The sequence below is a fragment of the Rattus norvegicus genome, chromosome 4 (genome assembly GCF_021556685.1).
Source record: "Rattus norvegicus strain SHRSP/BbbUtx chromosome 4, alternate assembly SHRSP_T2T, whole genome shotgun sequence".
Lineage (NCBI taxonomy): Eukaryota > Metazoa > Chordata > Mammalia > Rodentia > Muridae > Rattus > Rattus norvegicus.
This window is the reverse complement of record NC_141537.1, coordinates 150,316,300-150,335,808: the sequence shown is the minus strand read 5'-3', so window position 1 is coordinate 150,335,808 and position 19,509 is coordinate 150,316,300. Positions and strand designations below refer to the sequence as shown.

The following is a 19,509-nucleotide window of genomic DNA, read 5'->3' as shown; positions in this document are numbered from 1 at the left end:
TTCAGGGGAAAGGTTTCTAAGAGAATCCTAACAAAAATGGTAAAACCTAAACTTCATTAAAAGGAAGTGATTCCTCACAAAGTTACACAGATGCTCGTCGGAAAAGCTCGCTAAGACTCAGACCTTCGATTCACTGTTCACATTCTCACTACCCTAATATATAAAATTTTGGTGGAAAGAATCATGGAGATATAAGTGAGATGCCTCCCTCATGGACTCAGAACTTCGGGCCTGAGATCTTATCTGTTCTTTGGCTTGTTGTAGAGCTCCTGGGCCTAATGTTCTTCAGGGGTTTATGTGGATTTTCCAGTTAACCCACATCTGACTGTGATGGGAGTCATGTATCACATCAACTGTGAACGGTCACCTTCTCTCTCAAAGGAACAAAAACAGACTTCTAATTTAAATTTCACCTTGACAGTCTCCCCGACAACAGGGGACTGACTTTTCCCTACTTCTTCTTCTTTTTTTTTTTTTCCTTTTCTTTTTTGGAGCTGGGGACTGAACCCAGGGCCTTGCGCTTGCTAGGCAAGCGCTCTACCACTGAGCTAAATCCCCAACCCCAGACTTTTCCCTACTTCTAAACAAGTAGCCAACTCAGAAAAAATGCTCTTCCACACAAGGACATCCCTCAGAGATCCCCTAGTGCAAAACGAGACACCCTGAGTCATAGGAGAAATGGGACGTAGCTCCCTGGAGTCTTTGAGCTCAGGGTGAAGATCTAGTACCCTGTCTCTGCATAGTTCTAGAGCTAATGCTGCAGACTGGTGAAAAGGGGGGTCTCTAAAGGGGAATACTTGAAGACAACCCAGAGAGGAAGGAATCAGAGAGAAGGCAGAGAGAGAACCGTGGAGCCCAGCACGTATCTGACCTCTGCTTCCTCCTGGAGCCACAGTGTCTAGAGCAGAGGTTCATGACTGTACTGGGTCTCTTTGCAGTTCCTTACCTGTGGCTGTTGGGTGGTTAAAGGTCTCTGTGGAGACAGGGCAGGAGTCCTGGACAATAGCTGGTTCATCTTGCTGATGACTAGATCAGTGATGAGTTGTCTGTCCTCCACTTGGTGTTCCCCAATCAGTGGCATGCTACAGTCCATGACCTAGTGGAAGATGTGACCCAGATGAGGAAGAGGTCTAGAAATATAAAGGCCCTCTATGTTGTGTGGGAATGGGTACCGTTTATGTCAGCAAAGTGTGTTGGTTAGCTAGAATTGTGTTCCCCAGCAGAGACAGGAACCATTTGCTCGTGCTGCGAACATTTGCCATGACCCCTTTCCTTTCCCTCCTCCTGGACCAGGGCTCTGAGATGCTGGCTATTAGGAGAGGGAAGAAGAAACAAAACAAGGAGAAGACACAGCCTGGGGCTGGAAGCTCACAGGGAGAGGAGCAGGAAGACATGGAAGGGAATGCCTTAAGAGCAGGCAGTTTTCATCTTTGACATTTCAGTTGGTCTCCAAACACGCTCTGCTCATTAACGGCCTGATTCTTGTCCGTGCTCCTGACCGGTACAGTCTCTCTGCTTGCCACTGATCTTGACTCTTCCTGTACCTGGGGTAATGTGTCCTTCTCTCCTTTGCAGAGGGTAAACAGGCTCACCCAGCAAGGGTGATGTGGTTATCTAGAAAGCTCCATGCTAAGCAGGCTATGGAGTAGATTCTGAACCTAAAACCCATTTTGGCCTCCTGATGCTGGCATTCTGAAACACCAATTCCTTTAGTCCCAGGAAGATTGAGCTCAGTGAGCTGACACAGTGGTGTCCACATTGCCACAGCTTTCTCTTTAACGGGTAAAAAGAAAGTTAGCCAAGCTTGGTTAGGGGGCCAGGCAGAGTACAGTATCGCCAAGGCTAAGAGACATTAAAAAGAACCACCTGTATCCAGGTGCCCAAGTTGACATTGATTCACCCTGTGGCCATAAGCACACATTCGAGGTAGAGAGGGTCCATTTCCTTCCTTACTAAAGTGATTAGGTCAAACTGAACAATTCTCAATGGCAGCTTTCTCAGAATAAACAAATGATACAGTCACAACAGTGTTCCTATAACAAGGTAGGCTGGGAGCCGGGCCTAGGTGTTCCACTGTTGCCCACTTGTGTGGCTTGGCCAACAGCTCTCTCCTGGAAGAGGAACTCTGCTCTGCAGATCTACCATCTAGGACCTTCGTCATTAGAGGACTCTGAATGCAGGACGGGATGCCCACACCGTGTTTGGACGGAGACCGCCTTCAGCCTGAGTGTTCCCACACTGATCTGCTCACTGGGACAGACTTACCTCAAAAATGTAGTCTTTGCCATCTTTGCCATGCACAGCTTTGACTGCACAGATGTCCAAGCCCCCAAACATCTCAGAGCAGGCGTCGACCCAGAGCTTGTACCTGGAGGGGATAGGAAGATGTCCTGCATCTAAGTTCACATCAAGCCTACATTTTGGTAAGGTCGTTTTTGCCCCAACCTTTCCCATCCCTCACCTCCATTCTTCTTTTCCTTCCTGTATTCCACCAAGCACGGTCCTTATTTATGGTGCCTTCCCTTCCTGAGCCACTGAACCTGTCCATATTTCTAAGCCCAGACTTAGCTCACCTTGTCCAGAGGACCTTCCAGCCCTCACTATTATTTCTTTATGGGAGCTTCTATGTTCATAACCTTTATCTCTGTAACAGCACTTGACTAGGCCCTGTCTGCTCTGGTTTACTGGCTGTCAGAGCACCTGCGTTATATTATTCTTGTCTACACAGAGCCTCCCTCCCTTCACATGTTGCTTATTTCTAACATGTCTTTATGGACGGCAGCCTTCCTAGGTGAAAGGATGGGGCACCTCGTACTCACCGGTCTGACATGGCGATCTGCTCCAGCATCGCGGAGCCAGTGTTTGTCTTCCAGTTCCCTGAGATGGATGTCCTCCTGAAACAAGCCGTGAGCCACATCAGGAAAGTGCAGGAATTCCAGAACTACAGAACACCAGATCAGTCCTGCATTCCCTGTGGGAATTCCCCTGAGAAGCCAAAGGGTCTATGTGTTGGGCCTCAAGTTGCATACGATGCCTATGATTCCCTCAGCAAAGGTCTGTCTCAGACAGCTGTGGCTCCATGGAGCCTGTCCCAAGTGTTTCAACCAAAGGAGCTCTTGCTCTATTTGAAACCCCTACAAAACTACCTGTACCTTACTGGTAATCTTAGATCCACCTTAGCTACCTTTTTCCTTGCTATCTGAGCTAAGTTGTAAGCCAAATCTTGCCCACAACTATGTCAAAGTCTTAGGTTATTCTGCCTTGTACACCTAGCATCCTGTCTACAATCTGGATTGACTCAGAGCAGTACACAAACAGAATCCCACCAGCTCTCATGAACATCTCTCACGATCTTTACCTGGACAATTTTTTAATGGTTACCCTCTGAGGGTCTTAGAATAATAGCAGTTTGACCCTGATGAGTCAGTTCCCCCTTTGGGCTTATCCAGTTATCAAATAACTGACATACCAAGAACCAACCTTTCCTATGCTGTGCTTCACCCATGAAGTGGTTCTATCCAACCACTTCACAGTGTAAATAGAGACAACTAGTCCTGGCTACGTAGGACTTGGGTGATCAAACTTCTGGATCTGGATTTGCCTTTGACTGCTTGGGTGACCTATAGGTCACTCTATCTCTCTAACATGGTCTTGTCTATAAACACAGGGTTGCCAGGAGGACCAACTGGACAGACTTAGGCAAAGAAAGCTATTTCTATTGCTTAAATTATCAGCCTTCACCTGATAACCCAATCAGGAAGGAGGGGGAACATAGGGGACATAAATCCCCCTTTTACTATGGACACTCAGAGTTGCCAGGTTCTGTCATTGACACTCAGTGCTATGTGGAGGGTGCTGGTGCCAGCTTCCAGGTGTTTCCTCCATGATGAGCTGATTCCAGACACTAAAAATCCCACAAGCATAGCCATTTTTTCAGAGCTTTATGGTGATGCAGTGAATGAACTAATGGGATGATAATAACCTCACACTTGAACAGCACGAAATGCTTTCCAAAGTACACCTCAGTAACCCCATCCCAGCCCCTGTGGACTGAAGGGAGAATGGTGTCCATCTTTACAGATAAGGAGAATAAGACTCCAAAGAGTTCTTGCCTGGGTTTGCATATTCAATCAAAAAAGTCTAGGAATTTTGGTTCCTGGCTTGTGATAGGAACCGAGTTGGTTCCAGTGTGATATCTTTTCCCATATACCTACTACCCAGCTCAGAAATGAGTCAAGATTCTCTAAAGTTAAGTTCTACCATGGATCAATAGCACTTAACATATATCTACAGAAGAGTCCATCAGCAAATAAGAAATACAACTCTCGGAGGCTCATGAAACTTCTAAAATCAAGCACATAGAGGCCACTAAAGCAATCTTTAACAAAAACAAAAAATTAAAATAATTCCTTATTTCTTACCAGACTAAAGTGGAATAAAACTAAAAGTGAAAAGCAAGAGAAATCACAGAAAGAGAAAATACACAATTACATGACTAATGAACAATTCGCTTTGGATGAATGTCAGCTCACTGAAGCAATCACAGGAGAAACTAAAAACGTCCTAGAATCAAACGAAAATGAGAGCAGAGCTGGCTAAAAGCTCTGAGGTACAGATAAGGCAGCACGAGAGAAAAGCACAGCTAAAGGTCTAATGTTAAAAACACAAAACCCATCAGATGGGTTTCAAATCAATAACCTAATGATGTACCTCAAGACCCCAGAAAAGCAAGAAACCAAACCCAAAATGTAGTAACTGGTAAGAATAGAGATTCAGGTAGAAATTAAGAAAAAAAGATAAGAAGAATAGTACATTGAACTACAAATTTAAAACTTGGCTTTTTGGAAAGAACTAAGCAGAAGAAATAGAAGACTCCAAACAACGAAAGTAGAGATGAAAAGGTAGTTCTGACAAGAGACACTAATGATAACCAGGAACCATTAGAGAATATTTTGAAAACTTTATTCTCAAAAGCTAAAAATCTGGAAAAATGAATAAATTTCTAAAAGAACATATGGTCAACTAAAATTAAATCAAAAGATACAACTATTGTAAACAGACCCATAACAAGCAACATGATTGAAGCAGTAATTAAGTGTAATCAGAAAGAAAAGCACTGCTGAATTCTATAAAGATTTTAAGGAAGACCTGAAATCAATACTTATAAAACTCACAGAAATGGGAAAGAAAAGGTTGCTAAAAATTTACTCTAGTATACAAAATCACATAGCCATACCAGGTAAGAATACAACACACAAAAGGAAACTTTAGACCAACTTCACTGATGGATATAGATGCAAAAATTCTCAACAAAATACTTATAAACCAAATTCAAGAACACATTAAGAAGGGCTGGCCCCAGCGCACCTCCTCGTGGTGCCAGGGTTTAAGCTGCGGTGCTTTAGCACTTTGCTGGTGCATAACTGGGGCCGCCTGCCTATCGCAGGCAGCCCTTTTAACTGCTAGCTACAGGCTTAAAAAAAAAAAAAAACCAACAAAGAAGGGCTGGCAAGATGGCTTAGCTGACAAAAGTGTCTGCCACAAAGACTGATGTCCTGAGTTAGGTCTCACATGGAGAGAAACAACTCCCATAAGTTGTTCTCTGACCTCTGTGCCTACACTGTGGCATGCACACACACACATACACACACACACACACACACACACACACACACACACACACACACACATATTCAGCTGTGCTATTGCACACACATGCTCACACACATACAAAAAAATACAGCTGATACAAAATTAAAATGATACAAGGTCAAGTTGATTTCAACCCAGAGATGTAACATTAGTTCATCATATAAACATACCAACATTAAATTAAAAAACAAAAGCACCATTAAATAGATGGAGTGGCAGAAGACATGACTATTTCAATAGACACAGAGATGGCATTCGGTAAAGTTCAACATGATAAAATTCAGAAGAAACTAGAAACAAAAAGAAGATGCCTCAGCATAAAAAGCCACAAGCCTGCCACTAACATTATTCTGCATGGGTAAAGATGAGAGCATTTCATCTATAATCTGGAGTAAGGCACGATGCCTACTCTCTCCACTCCGAGTCAACAGCCTGCTCAAATTCTTAACTAAGACATTAAAACAAACCACAAATAAAATAAGATGGACACCAACAAGAAAGGAAGAAGTCAGTCTGTTCCTATCTGTAGACTACTTGGTCCCATACAGAAAAGACCCTGTGGACTCCACCAGAAAACTCTTAGATCTGATAAACACTTTCAGTAAAGTTGCAGAATACAAAGTCAACATACAGAAATCATCAGCTTCTCTATCTATCAATAATTAGCCCGACAAGAAAGAAGTTAGACAAAAATATCTTATTTATAATGGCTTATATAAATTAAAATAAAATACCAAGGGATAAACTTAATGAAGAAACATGAGAGACCTCTACAATGAAAACTTCAAGACACTGAAGAAAGTGTTCAAGAAGACACTAGACTATTGAAAGACCTCCCATTGCCACAGATTGATAATACTGTTAAATGGTTATAATACCAAAAGTGGTATAGAAGTCAATACAACCCCATCAAAATCCCAATAACTGTCCTCACAGTAGAAAATAGCAATCCTACCATTCCTGAGGAAACAGAGAAGACCTTGACTAACAGAAGAAATCCTAGGCAGAAAGAACAGTCCTGGAGGTACACAATACCCAATCTACAGAGCCATAGTGATGAAGACAGCAAGACTAGCACAAACACAGACATGTAGATCAATGGAACAGAGGATCCAATTATACCACGATCAATAGCACTTAACGAAGAAAGCCATAAGGTACCAAAAACAATAATAAAAATAATCTTCTTAGATAAATGATGACGGGAAAGCTGGGTATCCACTAAGACATTGTTAGATGTATGTCTTTCAGTGTCAACAAAATCCATTTAAAACAGTCCAAAGACCTTAGTATAGAACCCAAAAACACTAGAGGGAAGCAGAGAAAACACAGTCATCAGCAAGAGCTTTCTGAGAAGGACTCCAGCAGTCGAAGAAATAACCTAAGAATTGAGAAATGTGTTTGCATGGAATTAAAACAGCTGCTGGGACCAGCAAGACGGTTCAGTGGATAAGGCACTAGGTACCAAACGACCTCGGTTTGATCCCCAGAACACACGGTGGAAGGAGATAACAGATCCCTGCAAGGTATCATCTAATGTCCACAATCATACCACACTGCACAGTGTGAAGGTTTCTCCACAAACTAAAATTAGAAACCTCAACCGGCCCAGCTCTTCTACCCCTGGCCATGTGTAGCTAAGTATTTTAAGTGCTATGGTGGAGATAACTGTACATCCTTGTTGCTACTTCACTACTCTCGACAGCCAGGAAATAGAACAGGTAAATGGATAAAGAAAACAGTGCAATTTTATTCAGCTACAAAGAAAACTGATATCATGACTTTGCAGAAAAATGGATGGAACTAGAAATTATGTTAAACAAAGCAACCCAGAGTCATACAAACACCACATTCTCTCTAATAGACAGAGCTTATATTCTAATATTTATATGTGTGTATGTTTGCATGTGGGACCTCGGTCACGGAACTAGAAAGGGGGCTGTGGGAAGAGGAAAATGGACCTGGGGATGGGCAGGAAAGAAAAAGAGGTAGAAATTATGTGCTATAAAAGCAGAGAGGAGGGACTGGAAGGAGGGAAGGGGGAGGCAGAGGCCTGGAGTGGGGGTGGGGAAGCTCAACAGAAGCAAAGTATGTATGAAAATGGCACAATGGAATCCATGACTGTGAATGCTAATTAAGAAAACTAATGAAGGTGTAGTAGCACATGCCTTTAATCACTGCATTCGGAGGCAGATGCAGGTGGATCTCAGTTCAAGGCTAGCCTGGTCTACAGAGTGAATTCCAGGGCAGCCAGGGACTAGAAATTCCATTCAGAAACAGAGAGTGAGAGAGAGGTGGAGGTGGGGTCGTGGGGAGGGGAGATGGAGACGGAGACAAAGACAGAGAAGAATGAAAGGCCCCTAGGACAGCTTAACTTCCTCTGTTGGTAGTGGACGGAGATGAACACCTTCTCACCAAACAATGCTGAATGCTGTTGGGGGATTTCCAGAGGGGAAGACTGCCACACCTAACCATAGCTCCTGCGAGGTCCATTCCTGCTCAGAGCAGAGATATAAACACTCACCCAAAACACTAATGGTCTCTCGCAAAGAAAAACACTAGAAATGTCACCCATAGCTTTTGTAGTTAGCCACTCTTCTTATCTGTCAGAATCAATCAATCTCTCTCTCTCTCTCTCTCTCTCTCTCTCTCTCTCTCTCTCTCTCTCTCTCTCTCTCTCTCTCTGAGATCTGCCTGTCTCTTCTCTCCTGGCCAGAAATATTCAGTTTTGCATTTTTAAACCAATTTAAAAAACAAACAGCTGTCTTTAATTTTACATAGTTTTAAAGCAATGCTTAATTCCTCTTTGGAAGCAGGAAAAATGATAAACAATTATAAATGGTTTGAAAGCAAGATTTTACCTATCTAGTTGATAGGTAAAAAAACAAATTCAAGACTATAGGGCATGTGCTTGGCATGTGAAAGGTCCTGGATTCATTTCCCAGTTCCCCAACACCATACATATGCAGACACACACACACACACACACACACACACACACACACACACACACACACACACACACAGAGAGAGAGAGAGAGAGAGAGAGAGAGAGAAGCAGAGATGAAGAGAGACAGAGAGACACACACAGAGATCACAACCCAAACTCTAAATCCAAAACTCCTAAATCAGAAAGACACCCACCACCATGCCTCAGCTTTCTTCAAGGGTGTCCCACTGCCATACAAGGAGAGAACTTTCATCATTCTCCCACAGAAACTTACCCTAGAGAAGAGCACGCTCTGTGGGAAGGACTAAGTGTGGAGCAGGTGTGGAAAGAGTGACAAAAAGAGGGAGAAGGGCGCAGTGGGAACAAGGATATGGCTGAGGGACAGGAAGGATTCAACTTCATGTGCCTTGAGTGGCAGAAATCAAATTCATATATTAATAATGTTCTTTGTTTATAAAGAAAACCTCACATCTTAACCAACTTTTTAATAGGCCAAGGATTAATACCCCAAACTGGAGCTGTATGCTGCATGTGTATGACAGAAGGAAGGCAAATCTTGACGTCTTCTGTCTTCCTGACATCTCCACTTTCCCCTGTGGATGTGGCTATGTGGAGCAGCCCTCCACTCGTGGGGAGGCGAGGCTGTCAGCATTTGACTGCATTTCCAAGGCTGGGTGTTTCTGTCAGCTGCTTATGTGCTCTTGCAGTCTGGTGAAGCACACAGATCCCTCTGCTAGTATGAAACACGTAGTGTGTGTGATGTATAAAACAGAGTACAGAGGGTCACAGGGTGCACAATCCACTTTTTAAAAACTATTAAAATAGGTCTTTCTGTGAACACGGTGTACTGCAGGTTTACTGTCTGCCTTGTTTTAGAAGAGGAAGACAGGTTGGTTTTAGTGACATTTGCCATAACCTATATGACAGTGTTATTCAAGAATACTTATGACCACTGTTAATGAAAAGGCTCATACTAGTGTTTGTTCCTGTCAGTAGACAAAGTAAAATCTACCTTGAGGCTAATGAAACTGGCTATAATTTTATTTCTCAGACTGTGCTTCTGACTTATCAGAAGCCTGACATCTCAGGCATCCTCTCCCTGCTATTACCTTATAGATCTAATGAGGGTAAACTGAGGCTGCTGGGGGCAAAAGGACCTGTTGAACGCCCCCCCTACTCAAGCCCCCCACATCCTCCCACACCCCCCACTCACATGTAAGCCTTGTAGTTGTTGCCAATCTTCTGAACCCGGATGTCATACTTGGCGTCAATGAAGGGTTCTGCTGTGGCATAGGTTTGGGTGAGGGCCACCACACTGGCAATGTCCTGGAAGTCGTAGTGATTTTCCACTTTGACCTAATGTTAATGTAAGGTAGATAAGAAGGGAACAGGTACGTTCAACCACTGAGAAGTCACAGGCACATGGAGTCTCCAAGCCAACCACACAGTTTTGGTAGTGGCACAAAATGAGCATCCATTTCCCCAGCAGTTTCCCTGTGTCTGGTCCCTTCCCAGAGCCAGGGTCATAAGTTGTTGCAAAAGACCAACTAGGTGGCTTGTACTCTTCATTGTATAACTGGGCAAAACCCATGGCTGTCAAGGGACTTGGTTTGGTCCTTGTGGGGAATCCACTAACATAGGAAGAAGAGTCTACAGATGGTTTTGCTGACAAACACCCCTTCTGACTCAACCCAGACCTCCTCGGCCATTCTGTCTTACCTTGCCCATGCCCGAGTGAGCATGGCCAATCTTCACCACGACAGGAAACGTAGGAAGTGTAAGCTAAGAGGAGAAAAGGAAGAAATGGACGGGTCAGTAAGACTTTCCTCTTTGGAATCCTAAAATATTTTCCCTGGGAAGACCCTTGGGAATATCCTTTAAAGAATCAATGAAGGAGCTAGAGACAGCCCCACAGTTAAAACGACTTAAAGGCTCTCCAACGGGAAGCAGCTGGTTTAGCTCTCAGCACCTATGCCAGGTGTCTTAAAGCCATCTGTAACTCCAGCTTGAGGGGATTTGACACCGTCTGGCCTCTGCAGACACTGCATACACATGACACACACAAACTCATACATCCACACATACCTCCACACAAATAAATATTTGGTGAATCCGTCAAAATACATTGCATGACATTCTTGAATAACTAATAAAAATATTAAAATTAAATAATTAGTACACCCTACTTGCTTTACACACGGAACCCACAGAATGACAGCATTGTTCTCATGGTTCCATGGCGGGCTGGAAGCAGAGCTTCCTATCTGATGTGCTACATCTCTCTTTCCGTTTTCTCTGCGTTAAATAACCCTGGCAGGACCCCTCACAGCTAAGGAGGTTTGTGTTCTTTTTGTTTGTCTTTTAATTCATGAAAGGGTAAATTTTGCTGTCTGTAAAGTGTATTGTAGTAAACCAGAAGTGTTAGGAAATGCACTTTGAGTACCTTAACATCCATGCACCTTTGACCTCTCCCCATCAAGTGCCATCTTCCCGGTGCTGACCCTGTCCCTTCCTCTGTCATGCTCTTCACTCCTTGCCAACATCACAGACTCATGACCAAACACAGATTAGTATGCCGAGGCCTATCTCTGTCAGTTCAGGGTTTGAAAGAGATGACATAGAACTTGACATGTTTACCCTTGGGAGACATCCTTAAGAAAAGTAAACTTTTTCCCAAAGTAGCCCAGTTTTATCAGAGGAAGAATACGATTGAAAGGACAACGAGCTCTCCAAAGGCAGGATTTTGAGCTGCAACAAAATGCAGGCAGAAGTAGCATGGTACCATGGAGGTGTGGGAAGAGCACAAGAAGCTACACTAGCAGGTCTCTCCTCCACTCATCTTCAAGTCATTCCACGGCACTGAGCGTCTCAGCCTTCACATCTGCCAAGGGGCAAGGTTGAGCTGATGCTTTTAAGTGACAACTCTTGGTCTGAGCACTGATATCAGTCTGGACCTGTCACCTGCCTCTCTCTGACTTCATTCTCTTCTGAGTTCTTTTTTTCCAAACATCACTAACCAAATGTAAAATGAAGAGAGGAATAAATCGTATGGCTCAGTCCTATTTTATGGAGAAAAAAGTTAGGGCCCAGAGAGGCAAAGATCACTCCCAGACCCAATGGCAGTCAGAATCAGGGCCTTGCCTCCTACCCTCCCCAGGCAGTCACTCCATGAGCTTCTTTTCATTCAAATTCTTGGAGCACTTTGCTGACAAACAGTGGACAAGGCTTGGGTCACAATGAGTGCCTGGCTTGTTTGCTAAGCCGCTCCACCTTCTGCAACACCGCAGTCTCCAGGGGGCAATGATGCGCAGTAAGCACTCTGAGGTCCAAAGTTTACCCTGAGTTCAGACACCCCCTCTTTTAAGCTCCCTGAAAAGAACTGCTTCCAACTCTCTGTAGAGTCTAAGGTTCTGACTGAGAAAGGGTTTGAAAGCACTGGCGACTTTCTCTGACATCCTTCCCCCCACCCCCCACCGCCCCACCCCCATCCCTGGCTGACAGCGCCAAGACACACACACCCCAACTTTCTCTGTCCTGTTCCCTGACTGTTTGCTGTTGCTTTGGAGTCTCGTAAATAGGGCATTGAAAACACTTCCTGCAGCTGAAAGAAGCCCTGAGTAGCTTGTCTCATTCCCAGTATGCAGCTCAGCGAGGGGTCCGTCCTCCTCTGTCACTGTCTCTTTTGCCTGTTGTAATTCTGTCTGCCTCTGACTTGGCCTGTCTTTCTCTGTGTCTATGCCTCCTCTCACTTGCTCTTGCTCTTAATGCTGGAGCCCCAATCCCTCATCTTTCTGCCTTTTCTAGTCTCTTCACTGGTTTTTGCTTTTCTCTCTCTGCCCCTAGCGCCCAGTCTTCCTCTACTTCTAGGCTCTTTTCGGAAATCTGCATGTTTCCCTCTGCGTTGACTGGGTCTTGTTGGTCTGGTCAGGAGGGCCTCAGGTCCTGCGGCTGTGGGTGGCCGGGCGCCAAAGGAGGGAGGAGCCCATGGGGGCGGGATTGGCCCTAAAGCCACCTCATAAAGACTGGGACTGACAAGCTTTCTGGAGGAGTCCTGGAGGGGCTGTTTGTTTCGACAGGCAGACCCCACGAGCTCAGCTGGGGCTCTGCAGTGTCATGCCCTGGAGTCCCCTGGCTGCGCTGAGCTGGGCGCTGGTGCTGAGGCTGCTGGCTTTGCTGTGGCCCCCTGGACGGGGTGAGGCGTGCAGCTGCGCGCCTGCGCACCCCCAGCAGCACGTCTGCCACTCTGCTTTAGGTAAGTTCATGGCCCTTGAGGACCACAGGAGCGGTTGCCAGTGGGGAAAGTGTTAGGCAGAGTTTTAGATCTGGAGTCTGAGGGAAGGGGGTGGAGCTCAGATCATGTATGGGTGCCTCCTGTGGCAGCTGATAGGTCAGTAATGGCTATTGCTTTATTGACCTTGGAAGTGCAAAGCCTGATTTGTAGAATAAGTAATCTATCATGGACCTCTAGAGTAGTTCTGTCAGCTCAGCTTGATTCGACCTAGCTGTCTCTCGAGCTAAAGTAATTTCCAGAACTCCTGGAGGGAAAGGGCCTTTGCATTATAACATCTGTCTCCCAGCCTGCAGTTGAGGTTGGCAAGGGCCCCACAGAACACACCTTTTCTTCCCCTACCTGGATACTCTTCTTCCAGAACTTTAAATTCCTGGCAACTATTATTCACCCTTCATTTTCTGAGGCTTATTGGTTCTTTGTTGATCCCTTTTGTGGTAGGTGCTGCTGGGTTTTTGCTCTTTTGTTTGTTTGTTTTAAATAAGATATTCTCTATTAGATCAAGACTTCTACAGTATGAGGACCCTGTCGGTGAGCCTTGTGCCTTGTGCAAGTTCAGGAGGAGAGGAAGAACTTTTAAAACAGATTTTCCAATGCTGGGGCTGTAGCTCTGTGATAGAACCTTTGCCTCTCATGCCTGAGGCTTTAGGTTCAGTCTTCAATACCGGAAAATAAAATTAAATTAAATTTAAAAAAGGCTCTTGATTAGATGGGAAGAGATGAATTTCCTCAGTGGAGAATTGGGACATTTACAAATTGGGTAAACATTTGTTACCATCACTTCTAGGTGAGCTATGAGGTTCTAACTTATCTTGACAGATGAGTCTCACACCAATTGCCTCGATGGGATACCTACTCTCACTATACCCAGGGTTATGGAGAACTTGTGCTCTGGAAACCAATGGGTTAAAAGGCCAAAAGAACAGTGTGCAGCCTAACAGCCCTGAAGGGTTTAAAGCTAGCATCTATTGTAGAGTAAATTCCAAGTCCCTTCTCTCGTTTGTACCATACTGCTAAGGACCCAAAATACTTGACCCAAGAATTTACTGGACACTCAGAGGACCCCAGACCATCCAGATCTCAGAAGGCGTACTGCCACAGTGCTAAAGTTTCCATTTTTCTGTGCAGTAATACGGGCCAAAATATCCAGTGAGAAGGTAGTCCCTGCCAGTGAAGACCCTGCTGACACTCAAAAAATGATCCGGTATGAAATCAAACAGATAAAGGTACATGAGGGCAGAACAGGGACTGAACCATGATGGGCTGATGGAGGGATGGGGTTTGTGCAATGGGTGGGATGAACCTGGTGAGTGAAAGTCAGGCAGTGGACTCTGGTCTCCTTTTGAAGGTGCTGAAGTGAATGTGAGCTCGTATGGGCAGGGGAACCGAATGATTGCTCAGGGGACTTGCTATCTATCCTGTCCTACAGCTCTTTGTCCATGGGGTCTCCCCATCTCCCTGGGATAAACCAAGGTGTAGACTTGGATGGATGGATGGATGGATGGATGGATGGATGGATGGATGGATGGATGGATGGATGCATGCCAGCAAGGTCACAGGCGCACCAAGCCTGAATTTGAGCTGTGTTTAACGTTTGGGTAGAAATGAGCATCTTTTATCATGCTGTCATGCCCATTGCACTCCTGACCCACTGCTGCCCTTCCGTAACTGCCTTTCAGATGTTTAAAGGGTTCGAGAAGGCCAAGGATATTCAGTATGTCTACACGCCATTTGACTCTTCTCTCTGTGGTGTGAAACTAGAAACCAACAGTCAGAAGCAGTATCTGTTGACTGGTAAGTTAAGGGGCTAAACAAGACTTGTGATAGTGACCATGGCCCTTTTAGTTGGGAGGAACAATGAACTCCCTTTCAAAACACAGGAATCCTTGCTACAGAGATCTTGCCCACTGCTTCACTATGTTAAGGACAGGCTGCTCTGCCAATCTAGGACAGCTAGTTCCATTTTGAAAGTTTCTGGTATAAGATTTTTGGTGTCTTGAACCCTCTGGAAAGTGTTTCCTGTGTGTTTATCTTGCCCTGTGGATAAGCTTGACTCTTGCAGTTCCACGTCCACGAGCCTGGGGCCGGGCTAGCCTCTTCCACACTGAACTGGTTAGGATAGAAAAGCAAATGAACCACCCATTCAATATACCCAAGAATATGATCTGGGAATAAGTGAAAACAGTACTAAAGTACTTTGGAATTCAGGAAAAGAGGTGCTGGTGTGGTTGTGAACAAGCCAGAAAGCTCCACTGTTTGAGTGGGCTCTATGGTGGCCTATGAGATGGAAAAAAAAGCACAGCCCACAGGAGAATAGGGAGGAGTTCTACTCTCTATCCATGGAGCCATACTACCAATCCTTGGGTAGAAGAGTGGAGATTCAGGAGTAGATAATAGCCTTCAATGAGTCCATACTCCGACATGTACCCTGAAGAATGACAGGAACCAGAGGACACAATGAAAGGGACTTCTTGGCTCCTAGTCCCAAGAAGGATGTGAGGCTGTGCAGCCCGGGCAGCCTCTGCAGAGATAGGACAAGCCACCGTACCCTCCAGTGGCCTTGTAAGTGGATCAGTCCCTTTACTTCTCCCCACCCCTTTCCTGAGCTTCTGCTTTACTGAGGTGTGTCAGGGAAAAGAGAGTGTAAGGTCTCTGTTCTTGAGGAGGTCAAGAATAACCAAAGGTTGGGGCACATAAGAAAACATAATTCTGCAAAACAGTATAGATAAATGGTGCCCATGCCTTCAGGAGAAAGGATTGATTGGTAAAACCCTTTGTTGATAGGTTACACCATGACGTTGTAGCTTTTTCTTTGTCACTTCCCAGTGACATGACACCTTGCTTCTTTCTCCCCGAGAACTGAAAGAACTACCTGTAGTTGCAGGGTGTGTGGGTGTCCTTCTGCCTTTGTCCAAGATAGTCTGTGTCCAGAGGCCCTTGAACTTGGATTTCCACTCCTCCCTTCAAGGCAACTTCCTTTATCCACCCTCTTCTCCACTTTGTTCTTCTATCTGGGCAGTAATAGTCTAGTAACCAATGCCCACCTTCCTTCCATGTGCCCTCCTAAAGGGCAGAGATACTGCCATTGATTTCTGCATCTGGTACGAGGGCAAGCAGCTGCTTACTGAAGAAACGGTCGGGTGTCCAAGTCCTAGGAGTGGTGAGGGATGGCTTTGAGGAAAAGATGTATTAAAAAGATCTATGGGACTGGTGAAGTGGTTCTGTGGTTAAGAGCTCTGGCTGCTCTTTTAGAGGACTCAGTTCAACTCCTAGCACCCACGTGGGGGGGGGGGGCTCACAACTTCTGTGCTGCTTAAGAAAAAGATCATGAAAGATAGAAGGAACTTAACAAGTTATTTTTTAAAGGCACGTTCCAGTGGGGAAATACTCACCAAGATAGCTATCGGTGGGGCAAGAGAGGCCAGCAGGAAAGGAGTGGACATCTTTTGTGGGCCTACAACTGTATAGAGAACTCTATATACATTCTGTCATTTAATCTCAGCAACAGCTTTATTATTCCCATCTTCTATCTGAAAGTCCCTGTGACCTTCTTTAAGGTTAAGGCAGCTGGTGTAGGGATCTAGGCCTGCTCACAAGCTAAGCATGTGCTCTATTTACTCAGCTACATTCCCAACCCTGTTTCTCTAAGGAATGGTCTATGCAGCCCAGGCTGACCTCAAGCTTTGATTCTCTTGTCTCAGTCTGCTGAGGGCTAAGGTGACAGGCATGTGCCACCAGATCTGACAAAGAAAGCTGCAGTCTGACTTTAATGCTACCTTCTCCTGCTTCACACTAAAGGCAAAGCCTTCAGCAGATCTCACAGTTCTGGCTTGACAGATAACCATGATAGTCTTTGCTTAAAGGGTATAGGGATTTGTCTGAGTCCTACATTGTCACTGCTGTCATGAAGCCTTTGAGACTGGAGTTTTCTATGTGTTGTGTAGTGTGTGTTTAGCACACATAGGGCATAATTTAACACACACACACACACACACACACACACACACACACACACACACACACACACAAAGAGAGAAAAGAAAGACCACAACAAAAGTTGCTGTTTAATGACTGGGACCCTAAGCAGTCTCCTGATTCAACTCCTTTCTCTCTCTCCACAAAGGCCAGATTCTCAGTGATGGAAAAGTCTTCATCCATCTGTGCAACTACATTGAGCCCTGGGAGGACCTGTCCTTGGTGCAGAGGGAGAGCCTGAATCATCACTACCACCAGAACTGTGGCTGCCAAGTAAGGGAATGTCCATTTGTGAGGTTGCTTGTGGGTACAGGCCAAGTGTAGAGCCTTAGAGCCTCATCCTTCATGTATTCCTGCACATCCATGCATTTACTCACTTCTCTTACTTACACTGTGCTGTGCAAGTTGGGGGTGGGAGGGCAGAAGCACTCAAGGTAAGTACTTTGGGACACCAACAATCACATGCAGCAGACTGACACAATGCTAAACTACCATTTAAAGAAAATCTAAGCTAGGTGTGTAGTACACTCCTGCAATGGCAGTACTTGAGAGGCTGGGGCAGGAAGGAGGATGCCAAGTTTGAGCCCACCTTGGGCAACATAGTAAGACACTGTCTTTAAAAACAAAACAAAGGGGGTTGGGGATTTAGCTCAGTGGTAGAGCGCTTGCCTAGCAAGCGCAAGGCCCTGGGTTCGGTCTCCAGCTCCGGGAAAAAAAAAAACATGAAAGAAAGGAAGGAAGGAGGGAGGGAGGGAAGGAAAAAAGGAAGGAAGGAAGGAAGGAAGACAGGAAGATAGACAGACAGACAACAAGAAAGGGGAACACAGAATGACAGACAGAGTGCTCTTCCAGGCCCTGTAATAATTGATTTATTTTCAAATTTTAATTTAGACTATAACAGATTTGTGAAGAACCAAGATTTTCATTTGAAAGTAAAGAAAGAATGGGGCCTATCAAGGCTGAGTCTGTGTGACACTAGGAAGATAATACTGTTATAAGGAGATAGGGAGGATAGCTCAGGAGGAAGGACTGGGCAAAGTGAAGGCAGCTGAGGTGGCCGTGAGAATGCAGGACTGTGAAAGGCAGCAATAGAGAGAGGACATTCTATTCACTTTGATATTGTGTGATCACGACTAGATCACCACTTGCTATGCAGTGCCGTGTACCATCTCAGCCCCCGATGAGTGTCTCTGGACAGACTGGCTGCTGGAACGGAAGCTCTATGGGTACCAGGCCCAGCACTATGTCTGCATGAAGCATGTTGATGGCATCTGTAGCTGGTACCGAGGACACCTACACCTCCGGAAGGAATACGTTGACATCGTCCAGCCCTAGAAGGGACCGGCAACCATATCCTTGGAAGAGTTCTGAAGACCAAGCCAGTTCTCTGTGGTACTCTGATCACCACCACTTGCCATGTTGCTGCCAGATAATGAGAAGTGACAAGTGGATGGCCTGGCCAGTAAATTGGAGGCTGTGGGGCATGTGGCAGCCTGGGTCTGCTGTTCACATCTCCAGCTCACAACCTGTCAAGGGTTGGGAAGGAAGTATCTTATCTGCCTTGCCCTCAGCCCCTCTCCCCTGTCTCCCAAACCTTGTTAGTCTAGCTTATACCCATTACTCAGTTTTTATTCTGGCTTTGTTTAACTGGCTTTTCTTAACTCGTAAGGGAGAAGCTGTGACTGTCATAAAATGGTACAGCCTTGCGATGTGCGCTATGGAAGGTGGGCTGACTATATCCTGAGTGGGCTGGTTGGCTGAAAGGAAAAGATTGCCTAAAGCTCCATTATCTCCTACTCCCACTGTCTCAACTTAGCCTAATCCTCTGACACACTTTTATCTGCTTGAAGGACGCAGTGGGAGCTGAACAGCACACTCTTCCTTGGTGTCCTGCAAGTCCTCTGATACTTGTCCTGGCAGAAGGTCTGGCCCAGTTGGCATACATCTTTGGAAAAGAAAACTTACATACTAGAACACGCATTTTCCCCTCCAGGTTAAATATCTCTATTGCCTTCTGTTGGTGTCTGAAGACTTCTCTTCAGTTCCGTTAGGTTTCTAACGTCTTGGTTCCTACTTTAGAACGTTGTTTTTAAAGAAAACAAAAAAGGTGAAACAACAAAGGTGCCCCACCACCATCATGATCTTTTCCTGAGGCCAAGTTTCAGTAGAGGTGGGAGGGAGTCAAGACGAGGACCCTCTGGAAAGATGGTGGAATACACCTTCCACTTGCTTCAGGTTTCTTCAGTGGCTCTCCCTGCTAGATGTTACAGCAGGGAGAGGCCAGCTGTGGCCCTGAGAGTATGCTTCCCCTCCAGCTCAGACCCCTTACCACTGTGTCTTAGACTCTAACTGCTGTCCCCTGAGCTCCTCGGCTCCTCTGTAAGTCTTTCTGGTTTGTCTATATGGAAAACCACTGACAATGGCCTCTGTGGTTGATTAAACCATAGAGCTCAACATCCCCAAAACCCTTTCCTGGGGAAGATTGTAGAGATTACCCATTCTTTTTGACAGTGCAGGACTGGTTTTCATTTTTGACATGTGCTCAACTGATAAGCAGGGCCATCTGTGCTGTGCTGGGAGAAGGAGCTGGATTTAAATACAATGACAGAGAACAAATATGATCTCTGTCACAGGACACAGAACT

General features: G+C 45.3%; 2 protein-coding genes and 1 non-coding gene across 6 annotated transcripts in view; 2 read left to right on the top strand and 1 right to left on the bottom strand.

The window, feature by feature from the left end:
- Positions 1–19,509, bottom strand: part of Syn2 (synapsin II) — a 158,157-nt gene that overhangs the window by 19,319 nt on the left and 119,329 nt on the right. For both annotated transcript variants that reach the window (NM_001034020.2, NM_019159.2), the window contains 5 exon segments: positions 947–1,096; positions 2,266–2,368; positions 2,820–2,894; positions 9,816–9,958; positions 10,322–10,384. In NM_001034020.2, coding sequence (NP_001029192.2) covers positions 947–1,096; positions 2,266–2,368; positions 2,820–2,894; positions 9,816–9,958; positions 10,322–10,384 — 534 coding nt within the window.
- On the top strand, positions 5,347–5,474 carry LOC120102740 (small nucleolar RNA SNORA76). The gene has a single exon (XR_015687340.1). It is a non-coding gene; the product is annotated as a small nucleolar RNA SNORA76 (small nucleolar RNA).
- On the top strand, positions 12,352–18,862 carry Timp4 (TIMP metallopeptidase inhibitor 4). Of its 3 annotated transcripts, none has more exon segments than NM_001109393.1 (5): positions 12,352–12,854; positions 14,019–14,116; positions 14,570–14,684; positions 17,014–17,138; positions 18,003–18,862. In NM_001109393.1, coding segments are annotated over 5 exon segments (675 nt in total). In that variant the 5' UTR covers positions 12,352–12,715; the 3' UTR covers positions 18,201–18,862.

What these genes read in the sequence shown, in the direction of transcription:
- Timp4 (XM_087659188.1), top strand. Translation starts at nt 12,716, where the DNA reads ATGCCCTGGAGTCCCCTGGCTGCGCTGAGCTGGGCGCTGGTGCTGAGG. An exon ending in CGTCTGCCACTCTGCTTTAG is followed by an intron (nt 12,855 to 14,018) that starts GTAAGTTCATGG and finishes TTTTCTGTGCAG; the next exon opens with TAATACGGGCCAAAATATCC. An exon ending in ACCAGAACTGTGGCTGCCAA is followed by an intron (nt 17,139 to 18,021) that starts GTAAGGGAATGT and finishes CTTGCTATGCAG; the next exon opens with TGCCGTGTACCATCTCAGCC.